General features: G+C 39.4%; 1 protein-coding gene across 2 annotated transcripts; it reads right to left on the bottom strand.

Moving 5' to 3' along the window:
• Positions 1-5,920: 5,920 nt before the first annotated feature.
• LOC117473317 (regulator of G-protein signaling 9-like) lies at positions 5,921-22,409 on the bottom strand. Of its 2 annotated transcripts, XM_034118858.1 has the most exons (19): positions 22,228-22,409; positions 19,832-19,928; positions 18,624-18,674; positions 18,413-18,519; positions 17,320-17,371; positions 17,188-17,246; positions 17,034-17,110; positions 16,867-16,948; positions 15,312-15,374; positions 13,597-13,626; positions 13,370-13,431; positions 12,010-12,123; positions 11,801-11,916; positions 11,578-11,665; positions 10,923-11,061; positions 10,745-10,827; positions 10,033-10,150; positions 8,529-8,926; positions 5,921-7,790 (listed from the first exon to the last, which is right to left on the bottom strand). In XM_034118858.1, the coding sequence occupies exons 1-19, from the start codon at positions 22,294-22,296 to the stop codon at positions 7,628-7,630; spliced, it is 1,968 nt and encodes a 655-aa protein (XP_033974749.1). In that variant the 5' UTR covers positions 22,297-22,409; the 3' UTR covers positions 5,921-7,627. The 2 variants fall into 2 exon arrangements, with proteins under 2 accessions (XP_033974749.1, XP_033974750.1); XM_034118859.1 differs by lacking the exons at positions 5,921-7,790; positions 8,529-8,926 and having other exon boundaries at positions 9,112-10,150.
• Positions 22,410-22,789: the final 380 nt, after the last annotated feature.

The following is a 22,789-nucleotide window of genomic DNA, read 5'->3' as shown; positions in this document are numbered from 1 at the left end:
TTTGTGTGAAAATTATAATTTATGCAGCTCTTTTCTGCTCTGTTTTGTTTTTGTTGAAGTAATTTGTCATTCCTAAAAAATGGCACTGAAGGTCGTTGTTGTTAGTCGAAGAGAGACAACTTTCCTTTGACTTTCATCGCTTGACTTGTAGAACATAATGAAATTGAATATCCAGTCGGAAAAACAAAATTACAAGGTTAATTTGCAGGCAGCATGCAACTATAACAAATTCTAATTTGATTCAGAATAAATTAAGATAAAAGGAATATGCATCAAATGTATGAATCTAGTGTTCACTGTTATAAATGTAATTATAACCGTGAGTGATATTACTGCATTAGCAGATCTGTTCATCTTAAAGTCAAGTAGACACTGATGTTACTGGCTGTCTGGGATACAATCAGACATGGCACTGTTTGTGTGTGTTTGTGTGTATGTAGCTGTGTACACTGGTGTAGACAGATGTTTAAACAGGCAATCATCACTCAATGAGTAAACAGCTCTGGAGATTGGACTAATATGTGTGACTGTGGAGGTGAATACTAAGAGGAAGAGGAAAGAGAGCGAGGGGGAAAAGACAAAGGCAGAAGACAGAGGGTAGAGTAAATAAACTCCTATCAGCTCATGTTAGAAAGCAGCCATCAGGGCTGAATGCAGATTTGTGATTAGCCCACATTTCTGGTATTTTTATCACCCGATGCAACTCTTTGATCACAGCTGTGTCAGGAGTGGAATAACCATCCTAAGGGACATTTTACCCCAACTGTGGGTTAAAATACCAACTCCTCAGCTTGACTGGCTGATCTCCTCTGTTGCCAACACAGACACACACACCTACCTTTCGCAGCACTCGGTCAGTTTGTCCGTCTGCATCTTCATGTCCTCCCCCTCTTCTTCCTCTTAATTCTAAAGACACACTTTGAAAACCAAAATAGCTCAACAGCAGAAGACATGAGAAGTGTCAGATCCATAAATAAATTGGCTCTTTGTGCACTTTGTTTGAGTCTGGCTGACATTTTAAAGCCTGCCAGGTATTAATACCATTTCTCATGAGACAAAGATGGTATGCGTGGGTGTGCATAAATGTGTGTGTGTTTGTGTGTGTTAGTGTTTGCTCTTATTTGTACAATTCATGTGCATGTGTGTGCATATTTTTGATAGTCTGTGTATGGCGAAGAGAGAGAGTGGTTGGCTGGTTTGTTATTCTTGTGAAACTTCGCCCTCCGGCATAGCTGACAGAGATTTCACTGTTTTATTCTGGCTGAAATTCACCTGACATCCGGACATTGTCTCTCTCTCTCTTTTCAATTTACATTATTGCCTTACCATATATTATTGGATATTTAAGTTTTACATAAGTAAACAAAATATCAAAAGATTACAAATACACACACAGTCACTCTATCAAATTTGCCAAAGAAATAAAGTGGAATACGTATTTGTATGTGTGTTTATGCATTAGCCAAACTTACCTTGTTAATCATCATAGACTGTGTAAAAGGAGCTGTTGAGTGTGGTAGCTACACCATTTTAGCAACTTCTCAATCACAAGGTAGCCCTGCCCTAAAGCATTAGCTACATTTACCTTGTTAATTATCATAGACTGTGTAAAAGGAGCGGCCATGTTGATGTCACCAACTGGTCTCGACTTTAGAATTTTAAGTAACCAGCTAGCGCTAGCTAGCTTGGTTAGCAAAATGCTTAGGTTAACTGTAACGTTAGCCAATGCTAATTTGGACTAGAAAAAAACATGATTTAAACAACAGAAAAAAATGACAGTTGACTCTTTAGTATGTCTTTCAGCGCAACCTAAAGCTGAACAATGTGGTAGCTACACGATTTTAGCAATTTATCAATCACATGGAAGCCCTGCCCTAAAGCATCCCCTACTTATTTATTTTTATGTAGATGTGACCGTAACTTACCAAATGAATATTATGCTTTTTAAGAATATTGGTGGCATATGCTTCACTTCTTAGACACAGATATGTTCTTGTCATTATTAGGTATCCATTAGAAATCATAAGATCTCACAACGTCTTACCTAAATAGAAAGTTGGCTTTAAATACTGCATATAAATTATATTACAAATACATTTTGTGCGTACCTGTGTTTGCAGGGTTTGGCATGCCGAATTGAATCAGCAGAATATGGCTCAGATATCAGAGTCCTGCAGTAGAATAGAAGAAGAATAAAAGGTTGTAGGCTAACACAAAGGGAGAATAGTAAGTAGGTGTGAAGAGGAGGCCATAAAAGGTGACCTAAATATAGTTCAAGTTTCAAGGTCATTTCTTCTCTTCCTCTTCATCGATGCTCGCTTTCTCACCTGGTCTGATTTTACGAGGTGGGGGGTCCTTAGTAATTATCTGCTCTTGTCAAACCTAGGAGGCTCAGCTAGACGCCAGGTCACCTGTGATTCTGATTGAGGTTCTGGGCACACACACACACACACACACACACACACACACACACACACACACACACACACACACACACACACACACACACACACACACACACACACACACACACACACACACACACACACACATTCACACAAACACATGCATGCTTACATAGGGAAGCAGCAGCAGGCGAATGTACGGCTTTTCATTACGCTTCTGATTTGGTCATTCATCATGTCACAGCGAGGTCACACGCGGCGGCCGACACATGTTTATGTCTGCCGAGTGTGTGTGTGTGTGTGTGTGTGTGTGTGTGTGTGTGTGTGTGTGTGTGTGTGTGTGTGTGTGTGTGTGTGTGTGTGTGTGTGTGTGTGTGTGTGTGTGTGTGTGTGTGTGTGTGTGGGCATGAAAAGGATGCTTTGTTTTCCTGTTTGTCCTCTTCATGTTTCCAATTCAGGTTATACAAAGAGGAAGTGCCTCTTTAACTGTTTGATTTAAATCAAAGTGGCGCAGGTGAAGGGGATTTTATGATTTTTGTTTTGCATCTTGTAAAATATATTTTATTTTTATATCCTTAAAGAATGCACATATTGTACAATCTTTTTTGTAAGAGTGAGTTAAGAAGCTCCATATGACTGTGTCTTTAAGCCAGGCATGGACCTAGAAACTTTTTGTGTTTAGCGCTAGCTTAGCATTAAGACAGGGAGCAGGGGGAAACTGCTAGCCTGGCTCTCTTCCAACGTGTAAAAGTGCTTATGAATATCCATAAAGGTGGGTTCAGTGTGAATTAGACTTCTAGATAGCAGTACTGTATACAGACTAAACAAAAGAGATTCCGCATGTTTATTAGTTAGCTTACAAGGAGCTGCTAGCTGCAGCGACGTGCAGTCAGTGGAGGCAGGGGAGGCAGAGCCTCACCTGTCATACTCCAATGTAACGGAAAAACAACTAAAGAAAAACGAAATAGTAATAATAATAAAATGTCTCCAATGATCTGTGTTGTAAGTGTGATTTATGTATGATTCTAATCGCTTTTTATAGTCAAAATCAGCAATTTTGCCGAGCTCCGCTACGGGAGCGATGACAAGTGAGGCAGGGACGTGCTCTGCCTCTCGTAAGCCCACAGTAACTTGCTGGAGCACGGGCACTAATTTAGCGCGGGCACTTATTTTGTGAGCGCGCTCAAGCCAGTTACTGTGGGGTGGGTGAGGCACAGATGAGATCTGCCTCACTTCAGAATGCGTCACCCCACAGAAACTGTCTGGAAAGCGGGCCCTAAGCGCATGCCTGTTACCATCTCACTGTAGGTCACCAATGTAATGTATGTAGATCCCTTTATTACATTTATCCTCGCCATCCATAGTCTCTAAATAACTTATTTCACGTATATATGATATTTAGGCTCCCTGGTCTCAACGGCAATGAAAATGCACCAGGGGAGGCAGCCATAACCTCTGCCGCACTGAAGGGGGCGCACGTGAGCCCACAGGTTCTTGTTGCTACTGTGATTCTACGCAGAGACGGTAGACGTAACAACAAACTAGACTTTTGAAACTACAGGAAGATAAGGAGGACTTTTACAAAAAAGTAATAGAGATTGTTGTCCAGAAGGATAGCATGGACTTCATCTTCAAGTCAAGGTAAGACCACATTTGTAATGAAAATGGGATCTTACTAAGAAAGAACAATCCAATATTTAGATTTTGGGTATCCTTTTGTTGAACGGTCTGTTTAAAATGAATCGAAGCATCAGACTAAAAAAGCTTTTGAAAATAACCGAATATTTCGATTAAGGTCAAAATATAATATTTGTAAATCTGACTCAGTGAGTCAGTGCCTCACCAGCCATGAACCTCACCGCACGTCACTGGCTAGTGGTTTCCCTTCGCTTCTAGTGGTTAGGCTAAGCTAATTGCCATGGACTCAATCACTACCTCGCAGGTATCCATATTCTCATCTAATTCTCAGCCAAAAAGGTTGTGTAATTACTAAAATGTTTAACTATTGCTTAATTGAACATAAGGGTGATTTCTAAAGCGTATTGACTCATCAATTTAGTCTTAGTGTATAAACAGATATGTAGACCTTTTTATTTTACATTTTAGTTGTAATTTAATTTGTTTTCTTCTTTACAGATGTTATTCCAGCCATTGTTATAAGAAAAATAAAAGCGTAAAAGGTAGAGTACAGATATTTGACAAATGTACAAATCAAACTGAGGCTGTGTGCCTGTTAACAAAAACAACAACATAAAAGCCATGATAAGTGTGTATATACCTCTTGAAAAACTCATTCAGGTGTAACACCAAACACCAAGGGCCTTATTAAAAGATGCTTGCACGCAAATATATTTTAATATATGCACACCTCAAATGAATGTTAAATGCATTGCATAAATTCCCTCTGCCTTGGTGAGCTAATGTATGAATGGACTGTGTGTCGATGTCCCTGTGTGGGTATTGCGAAATAGCAATTGGATGGTTCTGCACAAACACGTGCACACACACACACACACACACACACACACACACACACACACACACACACACACACACACACACACACACACACACACACACACACACACACACACACACACACACACACACACACACACACACACACACACACACACACACACACACACACCACACACACACACACACACACACACACACACACATCAAAGCTATGCTCCGTCCTCAGATCAGTAACCTCGGTGTAGGCATAAATAATGTTTACTACAAGCACACATTTTGTTATGTTTTAATGTATTCTGCAGCACTACCTTTTGGATATTGGAGCAGTACTATCCTGCTCATACTTACCGAAATATTGACCTTGGTTAGGTTTATGTGGAAATTAGATGTCAGGGGAACAGATTCCAGATTTCCCTCAAATTTGTTTCTGCCTCTGGTTAAGAATATTTCACTTTTTCTAAATTATAAGTAAGAAAACCTTTATGAAAACATTTTGATAAATGTAAAACACTGATTGTCTCGGATTTCATATTTTAGGTTTCAGTGAAGTAATGCACCTGTATTTTGTATTCCCAGCCAGCAGCTTGTATTACGTAATGTAACTGTTGCCTTATTCCATCGCTGTTGTTATTTTGCCACCTTGTGGCCATCCACTATCATCACTAAATACTGAGGATGAAGAAGAATGTTATTGCATATCAGATAAACAAATAGTTGTATTGCATGAGTTATTATTGATTAGCAGAGCAGTTTGTGAATAGTTTCAAATTGATTGCAAATGTTGCGTCAAATGTATTTTATTGTAAACACTTTCTATCAAAGAAATAGTCCCTCCATGTAAATAGTCCCTCTATGTAAACTGTTAGGTGTGACTTAGCTTGACTAAGCTCAGAAGATGAACCTGAAAACAAAATCAAATCAAAATTATTCTTCCATATAGATATGCTGGAAAATGTTACTTTTTTATTGTAGGTAGATACTTTATGGCAGCATCTAATTAAGAAGGTGAGCCTTTTTTGTTAAGACTTTTATTTAGGCACTTCACACAAGCTGTGGAATGTACAAATCAAATACAACAAATTAAAGGTACTTTTCACATTCTTGCATCTGTAAACATTGTAAAGATAATACATTCTGACAGTAAATTCACATTGTACTGTATATCAAAGGAGATATGTGAGAAAAATACCAAAACCTCGCTCAGAGTAGTGCACAGCATACAACAGCTACAAAACATTAGTGAAGCTAAATACAAAACTCTTACCCGACCCCCATTACAGTAACAAAAAAGCAACATGCAGACGGTCTGTTCATGTGCTCTCATTTTAACCTGAACTGCATCTATTTATTTTCACATAATGTGTGTAAGAGGTAAGTACAATGTGGATGAAGCATCTAAATCTATTGAGCAGCACAAAAACACTTCTCTACTTCAAAGATCATTATTCAATTGTTAGCAGGCATGTGCACAGGCAGAATCAAATATGTCTGCCTACAAGATGTAAACATCGTATTTTCTGTATTATATAACATTTATTCATGGTTCTTGGCAATCACAAAAATAATATTTCTTCTCATTTATATTTTTTATCTTTAGGTGTACATGCGTGTGTACATGCAAGGATAAGGCTACTGTTTGTTAATAAATACAGAACGAGGTTTGAATGTGAAAGCTAAAGCTCAAGAGTCCATAACTTGTGGATGTGTGTACACCCTGTTGTCCTCTAGTCGAGCTGCACCTCACAATACTAAGGGTCCAACCTTTAAATCTGGCTGAGCCGGTGCTCACATCAGAAAGGGTTGGTGTCAATAAGGCTATATTAAAAGAAATACTCCACCAAAAACACATGTTGAGTAACCAACACTTATCTGTCTGTTGGCTTGTAAGATGCTATTTCCAAACAACAAATGTGCCAAAATATGGTTGATCACAACTTCCTCTGCCATGCGATAGGACACCAATAACCTGTATAATTGAGGAGTAAAATAAATATTTAGATGGGCACCTGAAGAGCGCAGACGTCTCTCAAGGCCATGATATATCGCAATGTTAGCGAAAGCGAAAAATAACTTCTGAATCTGTCCCTTCATTTGGATCCGCTCCAAATTGTAATGGGTTTTCCTTGCTACATGCTACACTTCCACCGAGTTTCATGAATATTGGGCCAGTTGTTTTCTGTAATCATGCTGACAAACAGGCAAACAAACCAAACCAAACTGAAATATATAAGCTCCTTGGCAAAAGAAATACACAATAAAAATAAAAATGTCAGCCTTTTATGATGGGTAGTCAAGCTTATCTTAAAGCGAAAGGGTTGCACTGGAGGAAAAACTAATATGGTAAACAACTGAAAACACTGTATTTACTCATAAATTGGGGATATATGAATATGGTGATTGTTCTAAAAGTGCGGGCATTGGAGTAAAGGATTATTCTGAGGCAAACATTACACTGGGTCCTTTCAGGCCTACAGGCAGTATGTGTTTAACTCTAGAAACAAACACTAGGTTGCCTTTAAGTAGGTTTATGCTCAGTCTAAACAGCAATCTCTAGTTTCCAGGATTGGCCGTTTGTGTCATGTTGTTTGGTGTTTATGTTGTGGCCTGGCGGTGATTATGTGGCCACATTTACACAGGGATTTAACCACTTCATGTCCTGTTTGAGATCTGTTATCTCAAAAATCTGCCTGCTCAAACTAATTAAAATAACCCTTTTTTTATTCCTGTGTAAATGCAGCCGACTAGCCCGTCCCGTTCTGTGTAGTGAGGCTCTCCCAGGGGCAGATGATCTCTTTGGCTCCCACTCCCCCCCGAAAGGCCGCCCTGCTCTCCTCTTCCTCGTCCTCTGACTCTATGGGGTAGATACGGCACTCTGGGGGAATATCCACTTTAATCTGGAAGAAACTGTAGAGGGTGCAGAAAGGACTTTGTAAGACACGTCTGATATCCATTTTCAGTTCAAATACACTGCTGGCAGAAAGTATTAGATGCACTCCAGACCATTACATTTAATATGTTAAAATGAGTATGACGTTGAAGTGCAAACATTTAGCTTTAATTTGAGGGTGTTTACATTCACATTAGATAAACTGTGTAGAATTTGTAGACCTTCTACTACCTAATAAGAAAGTCAATGGACAATTTAACTATAAGTGGAAAGTAGATTCCACTAATAGTTACTTGTTACTTGAGTAAAGTAAACTTTTCAGAGGCAAACTTTGCACTACATTTGCCTGGGAGCATTATTTACTTTGCAGATCTAATAAGTTATGTTATATTATTAAAGGTTAGCTACACTGCAGTATTAGGTCATTACATTCAGCTCGATATTTACCAAGTGATGAACACATTAATGCAACATTCTTTTGATCCGTAAAAGTAAAATACATTCATCTAAAATGGGTCATTCTGTATAATATGATGCAAACCCTTTTAAACTGTACATTTACTTGAAATAACCCTTTAATTCAGAACATTTTATTTTAACAGTGTGGTATTACTGTAGTAAAATATGTAAAATAGCCTACTCATGGCACTACTGAAGTTAAAATATCAGATAAATCCTCACATTTTAATAGTGTTGTAGAGTTAATCAAATAGAGTGCACAGTATTATAGGTGCAACTTTTTGTCTCACACTCACTTTCCAATCCGTCGGGGTGGAGCCTGGCTGGGTTGGTCCGGGCTGATGGGCTGGATGCGGCTACTTGTTCCGGCTGCTGAGTGACATTTGGGCGACAGGCTGGCGAACATGGTGGCGGGGGTGCAGCCGCCCTTCAGCAGGCGACGCAGGGACAGAGCCATGCGAGACTTGGACACATTTCCACCCACCGGGGCTCGAGCCGCAGGGTTCCCGTCACCCTCTGCTTCCTCCACCCGCCGCTCAGACACCGAGGTGCTGTCCAGGGCCACGCTGATGGGGGACGGACAGGCCGGGGTGTGGGCCAGGAAGGTGAGGGAGGGTGAGGCGGTGGCAGTGGGGTAGTCAGTGAAGCCGGAGTAGACAGCGAGGTGGGGGACGGGAGTGGTGAAGCGGCACAGCTGTGAGGTCAAAGGGCAACAGACACAAGTCAGACAGAGAATAAATGGCATTTTGGAAAACTTACAACAAGTGTTATACTTACTTAAACATCATGATGTTCAGAATAGGTCAAAACCAATAGGACAGAGAAATTATGTGAAACAGTTTATGAATGACAACTCAAGACAAACAGATAAACATGAGGTGGTTTGTGAATGTTTTATTAGCTCATGACTGATGACAGAGAAAACATATTGTAAGTACAGAAGTGAGTGATATAATACACGAGTGGGGATGGATAATACGACATATGAGAAAACAACAGGACAGACAACAGTTACAGCTGGTATGGCTAGAAATGCAACAGATGGAAAGACATCTCAAAATAGCAGTTAAATGGAATTATGTCAGTAAATTCTCAACAGGATTTGAGTGTGTAAAGGATCAGTCGCCCCAAATCTAACCTCTTATAGCGGTTATATGTATGACAGGACATGAGGGGGGGGGGGAATTAAGGAGGTAGATTTGTATTCATCATTTTGAGAATTATCCTTAAATGTTGAAAATAAAGTTGAAATATTGAGAATAAATCCAACCACTAGCATAAGAGCATATACTGATAGCCTAACTTTATTTTTGACATTTTTCTCAAAATGAAAAATGTAAACAAATCTTTCTCCTCTTATTTTTATTTCACGATGTGCGTAGTGAAATACCATTATAGTTAGGTGGGACATTTTGGGTGATCTAACCCTTTAAAAAAAGCTTTATTAAAGTTTACTATTTGTGCTTCTACTACTCTATTCTGCATATTTAAAACTGTCTTTAAAGAAAATCAACTTAATGATGTACTTTCTTGAAGAAAATGTCTTTCTGCAGCACTAACACAACAGCACGGCTTCTGTTAAATCTGTCTGCTGTTTGTTTTGAGCAGGTAATGAAAAGAGTATCTTTCATCAAATACTACACATTAAGAGCGGTGGAGTAAACTAAGACAGTAGTATTCAGAACCTGGAGTGTTTATTTTAATGATACCTCTTTATAATTTAATAAAATCACTGATTGTTCATTTTTTAGGAGGACGAGGGGGCGCCTCCTTGCCCTGCTTGCTGAGTTTGCTCATGACCTGTGTGATGTCAATGTTGGCGGCCATCTTGGCCCTTTGCTCCTGCTCCATCTGCCGCAGGATGATGGGGCTGAGACTCGGCCGTCGCTTCTTATAATTTTGCTCCAACTGGGCGCCACTGGGAGGGAAAGTACAGAGGAACAGGAGAAAGACAAAAATGAGAAAAAGAAGAGGAGGGAGGTAAAGACAAGGTGAAGATGAAGTTTTGGAGAGTGATGGATGTGGTTTCAGAAAGCTACAGTGACACTTATACCAGGCTGAGAGATGAGACACTTCTATGTCATCATTTGCATTAATGAATCACTGCCTTCTTCTCCCCTTTTGTTCCTAATCAGGCTGGTTCAAGGATTCATTTGGTTGTGTTGTCACTATAGCTACAGTGTAGTTTTGGCAATGAACATCTTAAGTCCTGGGCTCCTCCAACAATGCAACATAAATATATATAAGACGTAATACAATACAAATATAGTGCTAGAGAACAGAAATAAAACCGTGCAAGGAAATGTTGCAAGTGACCAATTTGCCAGTAAATGCATAAATAAGTAAACTATATACATGTAAAATATACATGTATGTGTAAAATCGCAAAACATACGATAAGCTGAAAATAGAATGTCAAATTAAATAAATAAACGGTCGAGATAATCACATCAAAAGAATAATGCCTTAAAGATCTTATCCCAAATAAACTGCTTTAAGAACGGTCACTTACCTGAAACGGTGCTCATCAGGACAGATGGCCTTCTTCACCGTATCCTTAAACACCGGAGATTTTTGGTACCGGCCGTATGAGTCCTGTGAAATACAAACAAATTCATCATGAATCATCATTGACTACTTGTTGGCTGGTCTTGGGAACGATCGTGCCAACTACTGATGTGTTTCCTGACCTTCTTCATGAGCATGTAGATGTGAGTTTGGGCGGGGTCCAGGACGTATCTGTGTGGGTGTTTCAGACCTTTCACCGTGACTTCCATGGTCTTGCCGTCAATGTTGATCCACCGCGGTGCACCTCGTGCCAGGAATGTTCTGGGATCAGGAAAGTGGGAGAAACAGATCAAAACCAAGCATCAGTGGACTGTAACCCAGTACATTTACTCAAGATCTGCATGTGAAATACACCTTTGAGGTACTTGTGCTAATTCAATTCCAAAGAAATGTTAAGAAAAAGTAATGAGATATTCAGTAGATGATATAAAACTGAGAAATGTTGAAAATCCTCACAACCGCAAAATTGATGGATTAGAATGAAATCATGAATAAGAGAGATAGATAAGATAAGATAGGACTTTATCCCGAAGGAAATTGTTGTGCCAGAGTTACAACGATACAATAAACACAGCAGCATAATAATACAACTGTAAACCAACAGTGCAGTAAAAAGAGCTAATTAAACAACTACAAAAAACATAGAGGGTCAAATAATTAATATAAAAAAACTGTAAAAAATAGATTATCAGTCGCCTATTGTGCCTGCTTTATCAACGACTTCTATCAAAACTCATCACTTAAATATTCTACACAGAGAATTACTTAAGACATTACTTGTAGATATGCTCTGCTTTCTCTTTAATCGACGCAGCTTTGCCCCACTTTAGATCTTCGCAAGCTTCCCAGAATGCCAAGTTCTCACCTAAGGTGGTACAGAAAAGAAAACAATAAAAATGAAAACTATATTAGTCCCTTGGAATTGTTTCAATATTAACATTGTGTGACCAAAAATGGATCTACAGTGCAGGGATATGGCAATAATAAATATAAATCGTACCGCTGAATTCTTTCTTCAGGAAGAGTCTGAAGTCATCTCGTCCTCGGGTGTCTGACAGCAGCTCTGCGAAGCTGAACGTCCATCGCTCCACACGCATCTTAGTTGGTATTTCCACACTGTTACAATCACAAATAAAATCAACGTAAACTAACAAGTTATTCCAAATGTTCTCTGAATATAGATAACGTATAGGTCCTCAGATGACTCACCAAGGCATGTTCAAGGTCCAGAACGTGACATCATTGGTGATCCAGGGGTTGCTGGGAAGACAATTGGAGAGGAAAGGGTCGTGGTTGTTGTAGGTGGCACAGTATTTCACCAATCTGCAAGAACAGAGGGAAATGTAGTGTTTTTAATGTATCATGAACAGTAAATTAGTGCTATTGTTGGTGAAAAATGTTGTTGATCACACCACTAAATGTTGGCCAAATATGTGTGTAAGGCACAAGAGTGGGATGTGGCTCGTTTATGAGGTAAATTAGTGACCAGAGAAAGTGAAAAATGCATAACCAGCACAGGAAATGTATGTTTTGGGCTTGATTTTATTGATAGCAGGATGACTGAACCCTTTTAAAGTTTTTGCTAATTATTATTATTTTTATTTTTCAGAAAAAGCTACAGTGGCATGATTTAAACAACAAAGGGATTTTAAGGGTTAACATTTCGGGAAATGTAATGCAATGTTGCTACTTATGATCAAGACTGCAGTTGGTTTAAAAAATCCCTCTTGTGAACTCTAAAGAAATATATATGAATCATTCATTCTGTGGCAGGTTGTTTTTTTTACACAGAAACGTTGTCCTCTAAGGATATCAGAGTCCATTTTTTAAGATACACAATGGTTACAAATGTGAATAAATATCTTAAAGATATGAAGAACACCAACGATAAATTCCATGATTATCTATTACAATGTATTTTCCTGCTGGCCATTTTCAATCATTAAAAACAACTGATTTTGAGGATTTTACAGTCTCTAATAATCCAATTTACAAAGTGCTTGTTACACGCCTATAACATGATAACATGATAACTCCTGCAACGCAAACATTTCCCAAATTGGGATCAATAAAGTACCTATCTATCTATAAAAAGTCACTGAACACACAGATTCTGTCTCTATATCATCTGTGATCTACATCTTCTTCATCAGGTCAGTCAGTGGAGAGCTATTTTGAAACACACACAAACACGCTTCTTAGAATTTTGCTCCAACTGGGAGGGAAAGTACAGAGAAACAGGAGAAAGACGAACATGAGAAAAAGAAGAGGAGGGAGGTAAAGACAAGGTGAAGATGAAGTTTGGGAGAGCGATGGATGTGGTTTCAGAAAGCTACAGTGACACTTATACCAGGCTGAGAGATGAGAGACACTTCTAAGTCATAATTTGCATTAATGAATCACTGCCTTCTCCCCTTTTGTTCCTAACCAGGCTGGTTCAAGGGTTCATTTGGTTGTGTTGTCACTATAGCTACAGTGTAGTTTTGGCAATGAAAAATGTAGATGTGATCAATCTAAAGAGACAGACAGGCTTGTCACAGACAGATTTAGAATATGAGGAGCAGCTTACGCGCCAATAGACACTGATGACTTCACTCTGGGCCTCATGATGGACTGCTGCGTAAAGATCATCTACAGTGAGGCGGAGGAGAGATGACAGCTATAAACATGTCAGGAGAACAGTTCTGTCTATGGATCACTAGCGCTTAACACAACTGTTAGCGGAGAGGAAACAGGCTCAGGGGACAAATGTTGGAAATGTCAGAGAAAGAGTCAATACAATACATCTTCACTCACAATTCTCTCGTAGAAGTCGGGTGTAACTGCCTAGGGAAGACAGAATAGATGTTACATTAAATAAAACAGGTCATCGCGAAACACACAATCTACAAAAATGTATGTATTTGGCTTTTTGAATGTTTGTGAACATGGTTTCATTTTTTAAAGGGCTTTTTAAATAGTTGACACTTGGTTTAATGGTTAAAAGGGTAAGCCATTGATTTAACCTTGCAATCCTATAACTCAATATCATTGTCAGAATGTCTGAGGAAAGTAAAAACAAGTAGCAAAACTCGATGGTAGAAGAATCTGCAGTATGTCTTTTTTATTTCATTGATTCTTCTTCTTTGTCAACTCCAGAACCCACAGTGCAAATTGATTGCCGAGAATTCCTTCAGATATTTATCTGTGATGATAGTAGCAACACAGTTTTCCAACTACGGTTGGAATTAAGTTCAAGTTTTTTTTTGTGTAATTATGCGTCTCTTAGTTATTTATTGATAATAATTCATTTAACTTTTACAAAAAGTGTACAAACTCCTAGACTCCTAAATAAAACATTGCTGCGAAGATGAGGAAAGAAACATTGCAAAAGGTTTTTAATAAAATACTGTTACATTAAAGAGGCCCTATTGTGCTTTTTGGGGTTTCCCTTTCCTGTAGTGTGTTATAAGATAAGATAAAGATAAGATATACTTTATTGATCCCAAATTGGGAAATGTTTTAGTCACAGCAGAGTTCAAATCCAGGCATTGCACATAATTAGAAATGGAGTAGAAAATAAAACAATTTAAAATATAAACATCTCAAAAAATGTAAGAAAACAGAACTAAAATGTAAAATAAATTGGTGAAAGAAAAAGACAAAATAAGAAAATAAATTAGTAAAAAGACAAAAAAGTATAATCACAAAGGGGGCTGCTTGCAACAGCCTGCCACCTAATATGACTATTAGGTAGCGCTCCAACAAATTCTAAGTGATAGGCTAAGGGCCGGAAAATCTCTAAGCGGTTGACCAATCACAACAGAGAAAGCCAACTAACCAATCAGAGCAGACTGGGCTCTGGTTTCAGACAGAGAGGGAAAAGAGGTGCTGCAGCACAGGAAGTATGAGAAAAATAAAGAGCTTTTTGACTTCAAAAGATGTAAACATGTCACAGTAGAGCCACAAAACACATAGAGTACATGACACCTGAAAAAGAGCATAACAGGGCCCCTTTAAGTGTTATGCTTAGGTTGGAGAGTCAAGGTTAGGGAAAAGGAATGTAGTGTTTAAAGTACAAACATGGGGGTTGTGTGTGTGTGTGTGTGTGTGTGTGTGTGTGTGTGTGTGTGTGTGTGTGTGTGTGTGTGTGTGTGTGTGTGTGTGTGTGTGTGTGTGTGTGTGTGTGTGTGTGTGTGTGTGTGTGTGTGTGTGTGTGTGTGTGTGTGTGTGTGTGTGTGTGTGTGTGTGTGTGTGTTCATAACCAGTGCTCAAAACAAGTCTGAATCACAAAGAGAGCCATGGGAAAAGTCCTGCAGAAGAAAAGAGAAGAAAAGAAGAGGGGAAGGGTTAGTTTTAGTTAGATAGGATTAGTAAGATTAGTTAAATGATGGAAACAGCAGACATGGAAAGGAAAGAGGAGAGCAGCATGCTTTACTGCACCTGGATCCATGCATCAAAGCCTCTTACTGAATATAAGCTGATTGGCAGGAGTTATGTTCATGCAGGTCACAGAGAGACTCACCTGTTACCTCATCTGAGTTCGGATCTATTTGTCGATCCAGACCGTAGTCCATTGCACTCACTGTCCCCGGCTACACAGAAACAAATTAACAACAAATAAATGATATCACAATGTGTGTTAAACAAAGGGCTCATTATTATAACAGATGGCTGTTTTATAATGCTAATCACAGGATGCTAATGTGTCACACTTCCCCTGACTGTGTGAGACAACAAGAGGCCAGTCACGTGTAAAATGTGATTTATGAAATTACTGTTGCACATGCATAACTTAAAGTAATCGGTTGGTTTCCAGCTGAGGCTTTAAATATATATGACTTGTAATCAAATGTAACAGCAGGATGCCTCTGTGTACAGTATGTAAATGTCAAGTAGGAAAAAAAGTGTAACATACATCCTGATTTGTATGCAATTGAAAATGTATGCTGTTTTGTTCCCCAAAATAAATGTATAATAAGTGCTCTTATCTAATAATGCATCTCAAGAAAAAGTGTTAACATCGATAATACTTCCATGTCTGTATCTGTAAAATGCTCTGCTAGGCTAAATACCTAAATAAGTTAGGTATTGGGCTAACTTAATTAAACACCAAATGAATGACAAAATAATTGCTACTTTGCCTGTCAGCAACCTCTCATATGGTAATTTAAGGAGGTAATTGGATCTTTGTTCTGGTTAATTTGGCATTTAGTTAACAAAAGAATCATGATTTAGTTTCAATGAAAACTGGAGTCCTTGCATTTGCTCCAGGTGTTCTTTAACATTCTGCGAAATACAGGCAAAGAGACTATAACGTTCATTTTCTTTTAAATAAGTGCTGTGTTGGTGATATTAAATATGCCAATGATAAATTAACCGACATCATGACTCGCCACTACTTATGCTTCAATTTTGTTGTTTAAGTGCTTATTAAGTACAGTGCAAACAACCGAATGCTCATGGCCTTTTTCTTATATGTTGCGTAAAATTACTTTGACAAAACACAGATGTATTCAGGAATATGCAACATATAAACACAATTTCACTTAAATTATAAACGCCTTAGCCTCAGGATTACGCAATACAGCCGAACCATGTCAGTTGATAGTGGGATATTAAATTACTAAGAGCTCACTGACTCATGGGTAGAAGATAAGCGTCCTAGCCTAGTCAGTAATCATGAAACAGGGCGAATCTCAGACTCAGCGTGCCCCAAGCACAAGGTGCAAAACGCTGCGCCACATTCCCATTACGCAGTGTGAAAAATTCATCAGCGGTGCCCTTTTCCTCTGACTGGACAAGTAATGATAATGAGGCATCATGGGTAGAGATAATGAGATACCCTAGGAAGTATAGACAATTTATTTCCAGACGTCTCAGTCTGCTGCCATACATGAAGCTGTATCCTGTGTGCAGTACATGTCTGATAACTATCTCTCTGTGTGTGTGTGTGTGTGTGTGTGTGTGTGTGTGTGTGTGTGTGTGTGTGTGTGTGTGTGTGTGTGTGTGTGTGTGTGTGTGTGTGTGTGTGTGTGTGTGTGTGTGTGTGTGTGTGTGTGTGTGTGTGTGTGTGTGTGCGCTCACCGGTGGTCTGTGAACCACCCAGTAGGCTCTCTCCTGGCAGTCGAACACCACTCGGTCCGGTTTCTTCCTCTCCTTCGCAGCCCTTAAAAATCAAACACAAACGTTGAGCATCTTGATACTTGGTTTCTGAAAACTGAGTGACGTCTTTGAGTTTCTCACACACCTACCTGTACTGTTCTTTAGCTTGCATCACTATAAAATCCCATTTATGATTCATCCACTTGTGAAGACGGTTATAGTGTTCCTGATGGGGATATGAAATAACACGTGAGAAAATGCCAGTGGGAAGAATAAATGACTCTCATTTACTGTCGTTCTCACCTGCTCGTGCATCTCCAGGATTCCTTTCTTACGTATGTTTCTTTTCGCCAGGTAGATTGCTTCAATGATTAAAAGGAATGTGTAAGAGTTGGTAACAGGAGGTGAGATCAAATGTGTTTCTGTTTCACTCACCATAATCTGTATCCTCAACAGGCCACTGCTGTGTGGGCCAGAAGTACGGGGTCTGGAACGGACAAATGTCAGATATATTATTGTGATTTGTTTGTTATACAGACTAGAACCAACAGGAGGGGTTTAATTGTAAGTGCTCAGGAAACCAAAAGCAGACAAATGTGAGGTTTTAAATCGTAAAATTGAAACCCTTTTCTTTGCTTCTGCCTCTTCTATCCTCTAATGGTAAACTCTTTAATTTGCCGAGCAGCAGTTTCCACATTTTGTGAACTACACTTTTACCACAAATTGTAAATAAAGTTTGAGAATTACCTCTGTTCTCAATTAAGCTTAATTGTTCTCTCTTTAATATCAATAAAGATAAGATATATTTTATATAAATATCAGTTTTGGCCTGATAGTAGGACAGGACATCACTTTAGGCTCTTGGACATTGTGATATGGACTTTTGAGATTATTTTTTAATAGACTGTACAACTATTATCAAACAAAATATTCAACAGATTAATCAATAATGGAAATAACATTTAGTTTCACTCGTGTTTTTCTCCTATGAAACGTCTGTGTGCTTAAGCTAAAGGCAGCAATGAAAAATGTACTGTGGTCAAACATAGACTTACTTACTTGTAGCATCAAATTAGTTATAGAGCACATTTAAAGCCAACACATATTCACTAATGTGTGTTTTCATCAGCATTCAGCTTTGATTGACTAGATGAAATCCTAGCACTTTGACCAAATAAAAACTGCCCATTGGTTTGTATTTGAATGTATGAAAATAACATCATAACTGTATATATTATAGCATCAAAACAATAGTACCAAAATAAGTATTTTAAAACTAGATTTAGAATGGATGTGCACAGCTTTACTTTTAGTTAAAAAGGTTCGCTGTGGAGTTTTTAAAACATTTGTGGAATTCACTTCCTTTCTCATAAGACACCAACTGCTGTGAATCCACTTGTGAATGCACGACATAAACAAAAACAGGCACCCACTTGTAAAAACATGGCAGTATTAACAGTTGCTTTAAAATCAGAGAAAAAGTGGCTGCACAATATAGCTTTGTTGGTTCGGAGGCTTATGGGTTTACCTGGAAGCGATAGAGGGACGCATCCGGTTTGATCACTAAGCGTTTGTGGTCTTGTAGAGGGTAGATGTATCCCAATGCTACCAGCATAGAGCCGAAACTCCTGGCCTCTGACAACAGACGGAGAGACGAGCAGGAATTTAACATAAAAAACACACGTTTAGCTGGTACTCCATATACCTCATATGAATACAATCGATGGCGTCACATCTACCTTGAGTGTCTACTTGGAATCTGTCAGCTAACCACGCAATTATGTCTTCACCTGGGAAAGAAAGATGGAAATTATAAGGCAGAAAATATTCACTGGAAGCTCTGACAGCAAACATCGAGACATGAGTGTTGTTTGTGTGTGTGGAGAGGTAGGTGGGCTTCTAAATGCCAGACCTCTGATACAACAACACTGACTTCATCTGTATATAGCCTGTCAGCCTCAGCTCTGTGGAGGAGGGAGCACAGCAAGAAACAACAAGGAGACGAGAGACAAGGAAAGAGGAGAGACCGGAAATAAAATGAGAGTAAAGGAGAAAAAGAGGGGGGGGAAATTAAGGAAAGCAATGAGGAGAGGAAAAGAGGAGAGGGAATAAAAGGACAAAAAATAAAATGAAAGGAAAGGAAATTAAATAGAGAGAAGGGAATGAAAGGAACGGAATAGAGATAATAGGAAATGAAGGACAGGTTAGGGAAGAGGAGGGGAGTAAAAGAGAAAAGGAGAGGAATGAGGAGAGAAAAAGGGAAGGTGAGAGAGATGGGAGAAAATGTGAGGATATGGAAGGACATGAAATTAGAAAAGAGAAGAAAAAAGGGAAAGAGAGCAAAGAAAGGAAGAGGAGAGAAGGAGAGAAATAAATTGGACGAGATAAGAGGAGAGGGTTGTGAACAAAGGACAGGAGAGGAAATGGAGAAAATATAAGAGGAGAGACAGAAAAGAAAAGTCAAGTCAAAAAGAGGAGAAGATGTTTTTCATGTTTTCATTCCTTCAGCTGCTGCCTGGACTCAAAGCAAATGACGTAAAAGTCGAGGTTTCCTCTCTCCTCCTCCTCCTCCTCCTCCTCCTCCTCCTCCTCCTCCTCACTCTCTGTTTTTCTCTTGTTCACGTTTCTGTTACTTGCTCTTTTTCCTCTCGTCCACTCAATCATCATCCTCCTCCTTCACCTCCTACTTTTCCCTCTCCCTCACTCGGCGGTTGTCATGGAGATTAAATCTGTAGCTCTTGAGTTTTGAGCCTGAAGCTCCGGTATCCTCCAGTGAGACTATGCAGGCACAATCAGCCGGCTGCTGAATAATACCAAGTATGTGCTGCTGCGTATGGGCAATCATCCCTAAGTGTGTGTGTATATATTATATATATGTGTGTGTGTGTGAGTGAGTGTGAGTGTGAGTGTGAGTGTGTGTGAGTGTGTGTGTGTGTGTGCCGTTTACCAGTGATAGCGTGTGGTATTGTTGTGATAACCAGTCTCTGGGGCTGGGACTTCAGCCCTGTTTTGGGGTCCTGCATCTCCAGCAGCACCTTCTCCGACTGCAAATTTATATGATTTTATCATTATAGGGGTGAGAGGATGTTACTATGACAACTGATTGTGAGTTGAGGGGGAAGGGGTCACCATGCCAACAGGTTGCTTTGACAACAGGTTGTGGGGGCAGCTGTTATGAGGAGAAAAATAGTACAGTAAATGCTGGAATTTGTGGGTAAAAAAGCAGGTTAGACGTGTTTCCGGCCCTTTAACACGATCAGTTTCGGCCCTTTGATAATTTATTGATATACAATATATAGCGTTTTTATGGGAGCATTCTATTTATCAACATGATCGATGGTGGCAAATTTTGACGCTTTTACTGACAACCACTTACTGTTCTTTTTGTTAAACAAAATGCTCACATTGTTTATGTGTTTAAGTTAGCGGATGTTTACGTGTTTTGAAGATGCACCCATATTGATAGGGGAAATTCCGTTTTCCACTCTTTTTTTTTGTTGGATTACATAAACAGTACAGGGTGAATACACACCTGCTTTGGAATATAGTTGCTCAAATGCCTAATACAGAGCAATCGGGATTTATGTGCCTTGCTTAAGGGCACCTCGGCAGTGCCCAGGAGGTACACTGGCCCCTCTCCAGCTATCAGACCACACTCCAGATGTATTTGTTCTGCTTGGGACTTGAAGTGGCGACCCATGGTTACGAAGCCAAGCCAAGTCCCTACAGCCGCCCACTTACATGATTGTTATAAAATCATCATTAATTAGTAATCATCAAAACTCAGGCTGTTCAAACCGGGGGGAAAAAGAAAGAAATGCAACATTAAAACAATAGCCTACTTCTAATATTGAACATGTGAATTGTTTTCACATCTGAAACTGTACAGGGCAGACATAGGAAATGTAAATGTCCGTCCCTATGGCACCGGTCTAGGACAAAATGAAGGCGATAATGATTATCATCTTCATAATCATCAACCCTGTTAACCTGTTTTCAGTTCAATAAAAGATTCAGAAAAATGGGATCTAATTGCCTCTCATTGATTTAAAACTCAGTGGCAAATTGTCCTCCCTGAGATAATAAAGCTTGCTTGTAATGAATGCCTCTTATCACTCAACCTTGCTATTACAAAAACGACATTACAATTAAGTCAGAACCTTTTACGCTGCAATTAAACAAGGGGAGCAGTGAGATGAGAGGCTTGTTTATGCCCTGATCGAATGGCTTTTGTTTGCCGTGTGTGGGAGGTTTGCGATGAGTCACTGCCCTCTAAACAATTTTTTTAAGTTATCATATCATCTGATCCCAAAGCTCCCACCGCTCTGATGAGAGCTGGAAAGCAAGAAATCATGCAGTACATTCATGTAATTTGTATGAGAGTGTGTCTGTCTGTGTGTGACAGTGTATAGGAGGCTGACTCCCGGGCCTGTTTGAAGTGGCTCAGTGCTTTGAAGTCATCCTGGAGAGGCTATAAGCCGCAGCCTGTGCCGGACCAAAGTGGGCTTTCATGGACTAAAAGCACAAAGTTCTCGCTGAAATTAGTTAGCATTCCCCTGGAGAGCAGGACATTGTGAGTGCTGCATCTGGGATCAATAGACGAAGATAATATTCTAGTGAAAGAGCTTTTGTCTTCATTATTTCCTAGACTCTTTTCCAAATACCAAAAAGATAAGTTACTGTGCTTAATATGCAGCTTCTAAAGTGGATAAAATGTGAGACGATGAATGGATCCAGGCTCTGGCCACACTGTTGTTGTCCAATTCATGGATTAACTCCTCTCCAGCGGGTGGTTGGTGTAGATGAAGCACTGATACTTATCCAGGCTTAATGCTTATTAAAATGAGTGACCTTATCACTGTGAAAAGGTTGCAACAAAACACAGTGTAACATTTAGTGTGACAGGCTGATAGAGTGCAAGATGACATTTGTTTATGTTGATGTCTTGTCATTCTGCTGCATGCACTTTTTAATGCTTAGTTATTTTTTATATGTTTTTCCCACGTAATCTGAAAAATTGGGTTATGACAATTCAGATGCATAATAAAAACATGGCATATTTGATGTCTGTTACATTTTCTCGAAGCATGCCAAATGGCACCTGTAAGATTCCTGTAAGAACCTGTGGAGAATACAGATAGTTTTTCTAGTCTAACGCAGTTTATAAAAGAAAATGCCAATACAGTCAGGGTTAATGAGGATACATACTGCAGACCAGTAGTTCCCAAATATTGCGTTGAATAATTAATTTGGGGGACCTATGTATAGGTGCATTTGCAGGTATAGTTTACAAGACTGAACAGGGCTGTGTTCATCATCTTTGAAGTAAAAGGGATAGCCTACCTTCTTGAGACAAGCCATCCGTGGTCGGTATCTCTGCCCATGGTCCTGGAGAGTGTTTCTAATGGTCATGGTGTCAGATGGTCACTCCTTCACAAACATATACAATGCTACTGTCGCTTGTGCGACCTGTGTCGTGTGGGGATGCTGGAGAGGGGAAGTGAAATGACAGAGACTGATGCTGCCTTCAAGTATTCCCCAAAAGCTCCTGCTCAGAAGGTTGGAAATTAGAAATGGTTTTTTTCGCATTAAAGTGGAAGTTGAGATAAGTTTCTGTTCCTTATATGACATTTATTTGGTGGAAGTCACCTCATGAATGCGCCAAAGACTATACACACTCACTACTGATAGAAAATCGAGGGATTTCCAGTATGCATTTTCTATTTGTTGACCACTTGACGTGCGTTCAAGTACTATCTCTCATATTTCCAACAGTCTTTAAAGGCAGCATACCAAAGCGAGGGGAATCAACCAATCAGAGCGCTGCTTTTCTATTAGGTGTGCAATTACCAATATTCACCAGCAGATGACGACATGGCACCACCAGTGTTTTACAAATCTAGCG

The sequence above is a fragment of the Trematomus bernacchii genome, unplaced genomic scaffold, assembly GCF_902827165.1.
Source record: "Trematomus bernacchii unplaced genomic scaffold, fTreBer1.1, whole genome shotgun sequence".
NCBI classification, from domain to species: domain Eukaryota; kingdom Metazoa; phylum Chordata; class Actinopteri; order Perciformes; family Nototheniidae; genus Trematomus; species Trematomus bernacchii.
The sequence above is the reverse complement of the archived record's forward strand: the minus strand, read 5'-3'. Positions and strand labels throughout refer to the sequence as shown.

Excerpts from the sequence above, each read along its gene's own strand:
- LOC117473317 (XM_034118858.1), bottom strand. The coding sequence starts at position 22,296 with ATGACCATTAGAAACACTCTCCAGGACCATGGGCAGAGATACCGACCA. Across the intron at positions 18,520-18,623 it reads ATTCCAAGTAGACACTCAAG|AGGCCAGGAGTTTCGGCTCT; the intron begins GTAGATGTGACG and ends GTCTGTTGTCAG. Across the intron at positions 17,111-17,187 it reads TCCTGGAGATGCACGAGCAG|GAACACTATAACCGTCTTCA; the intron begins GTGAGAACGACA and ends TATCCCCATCAG.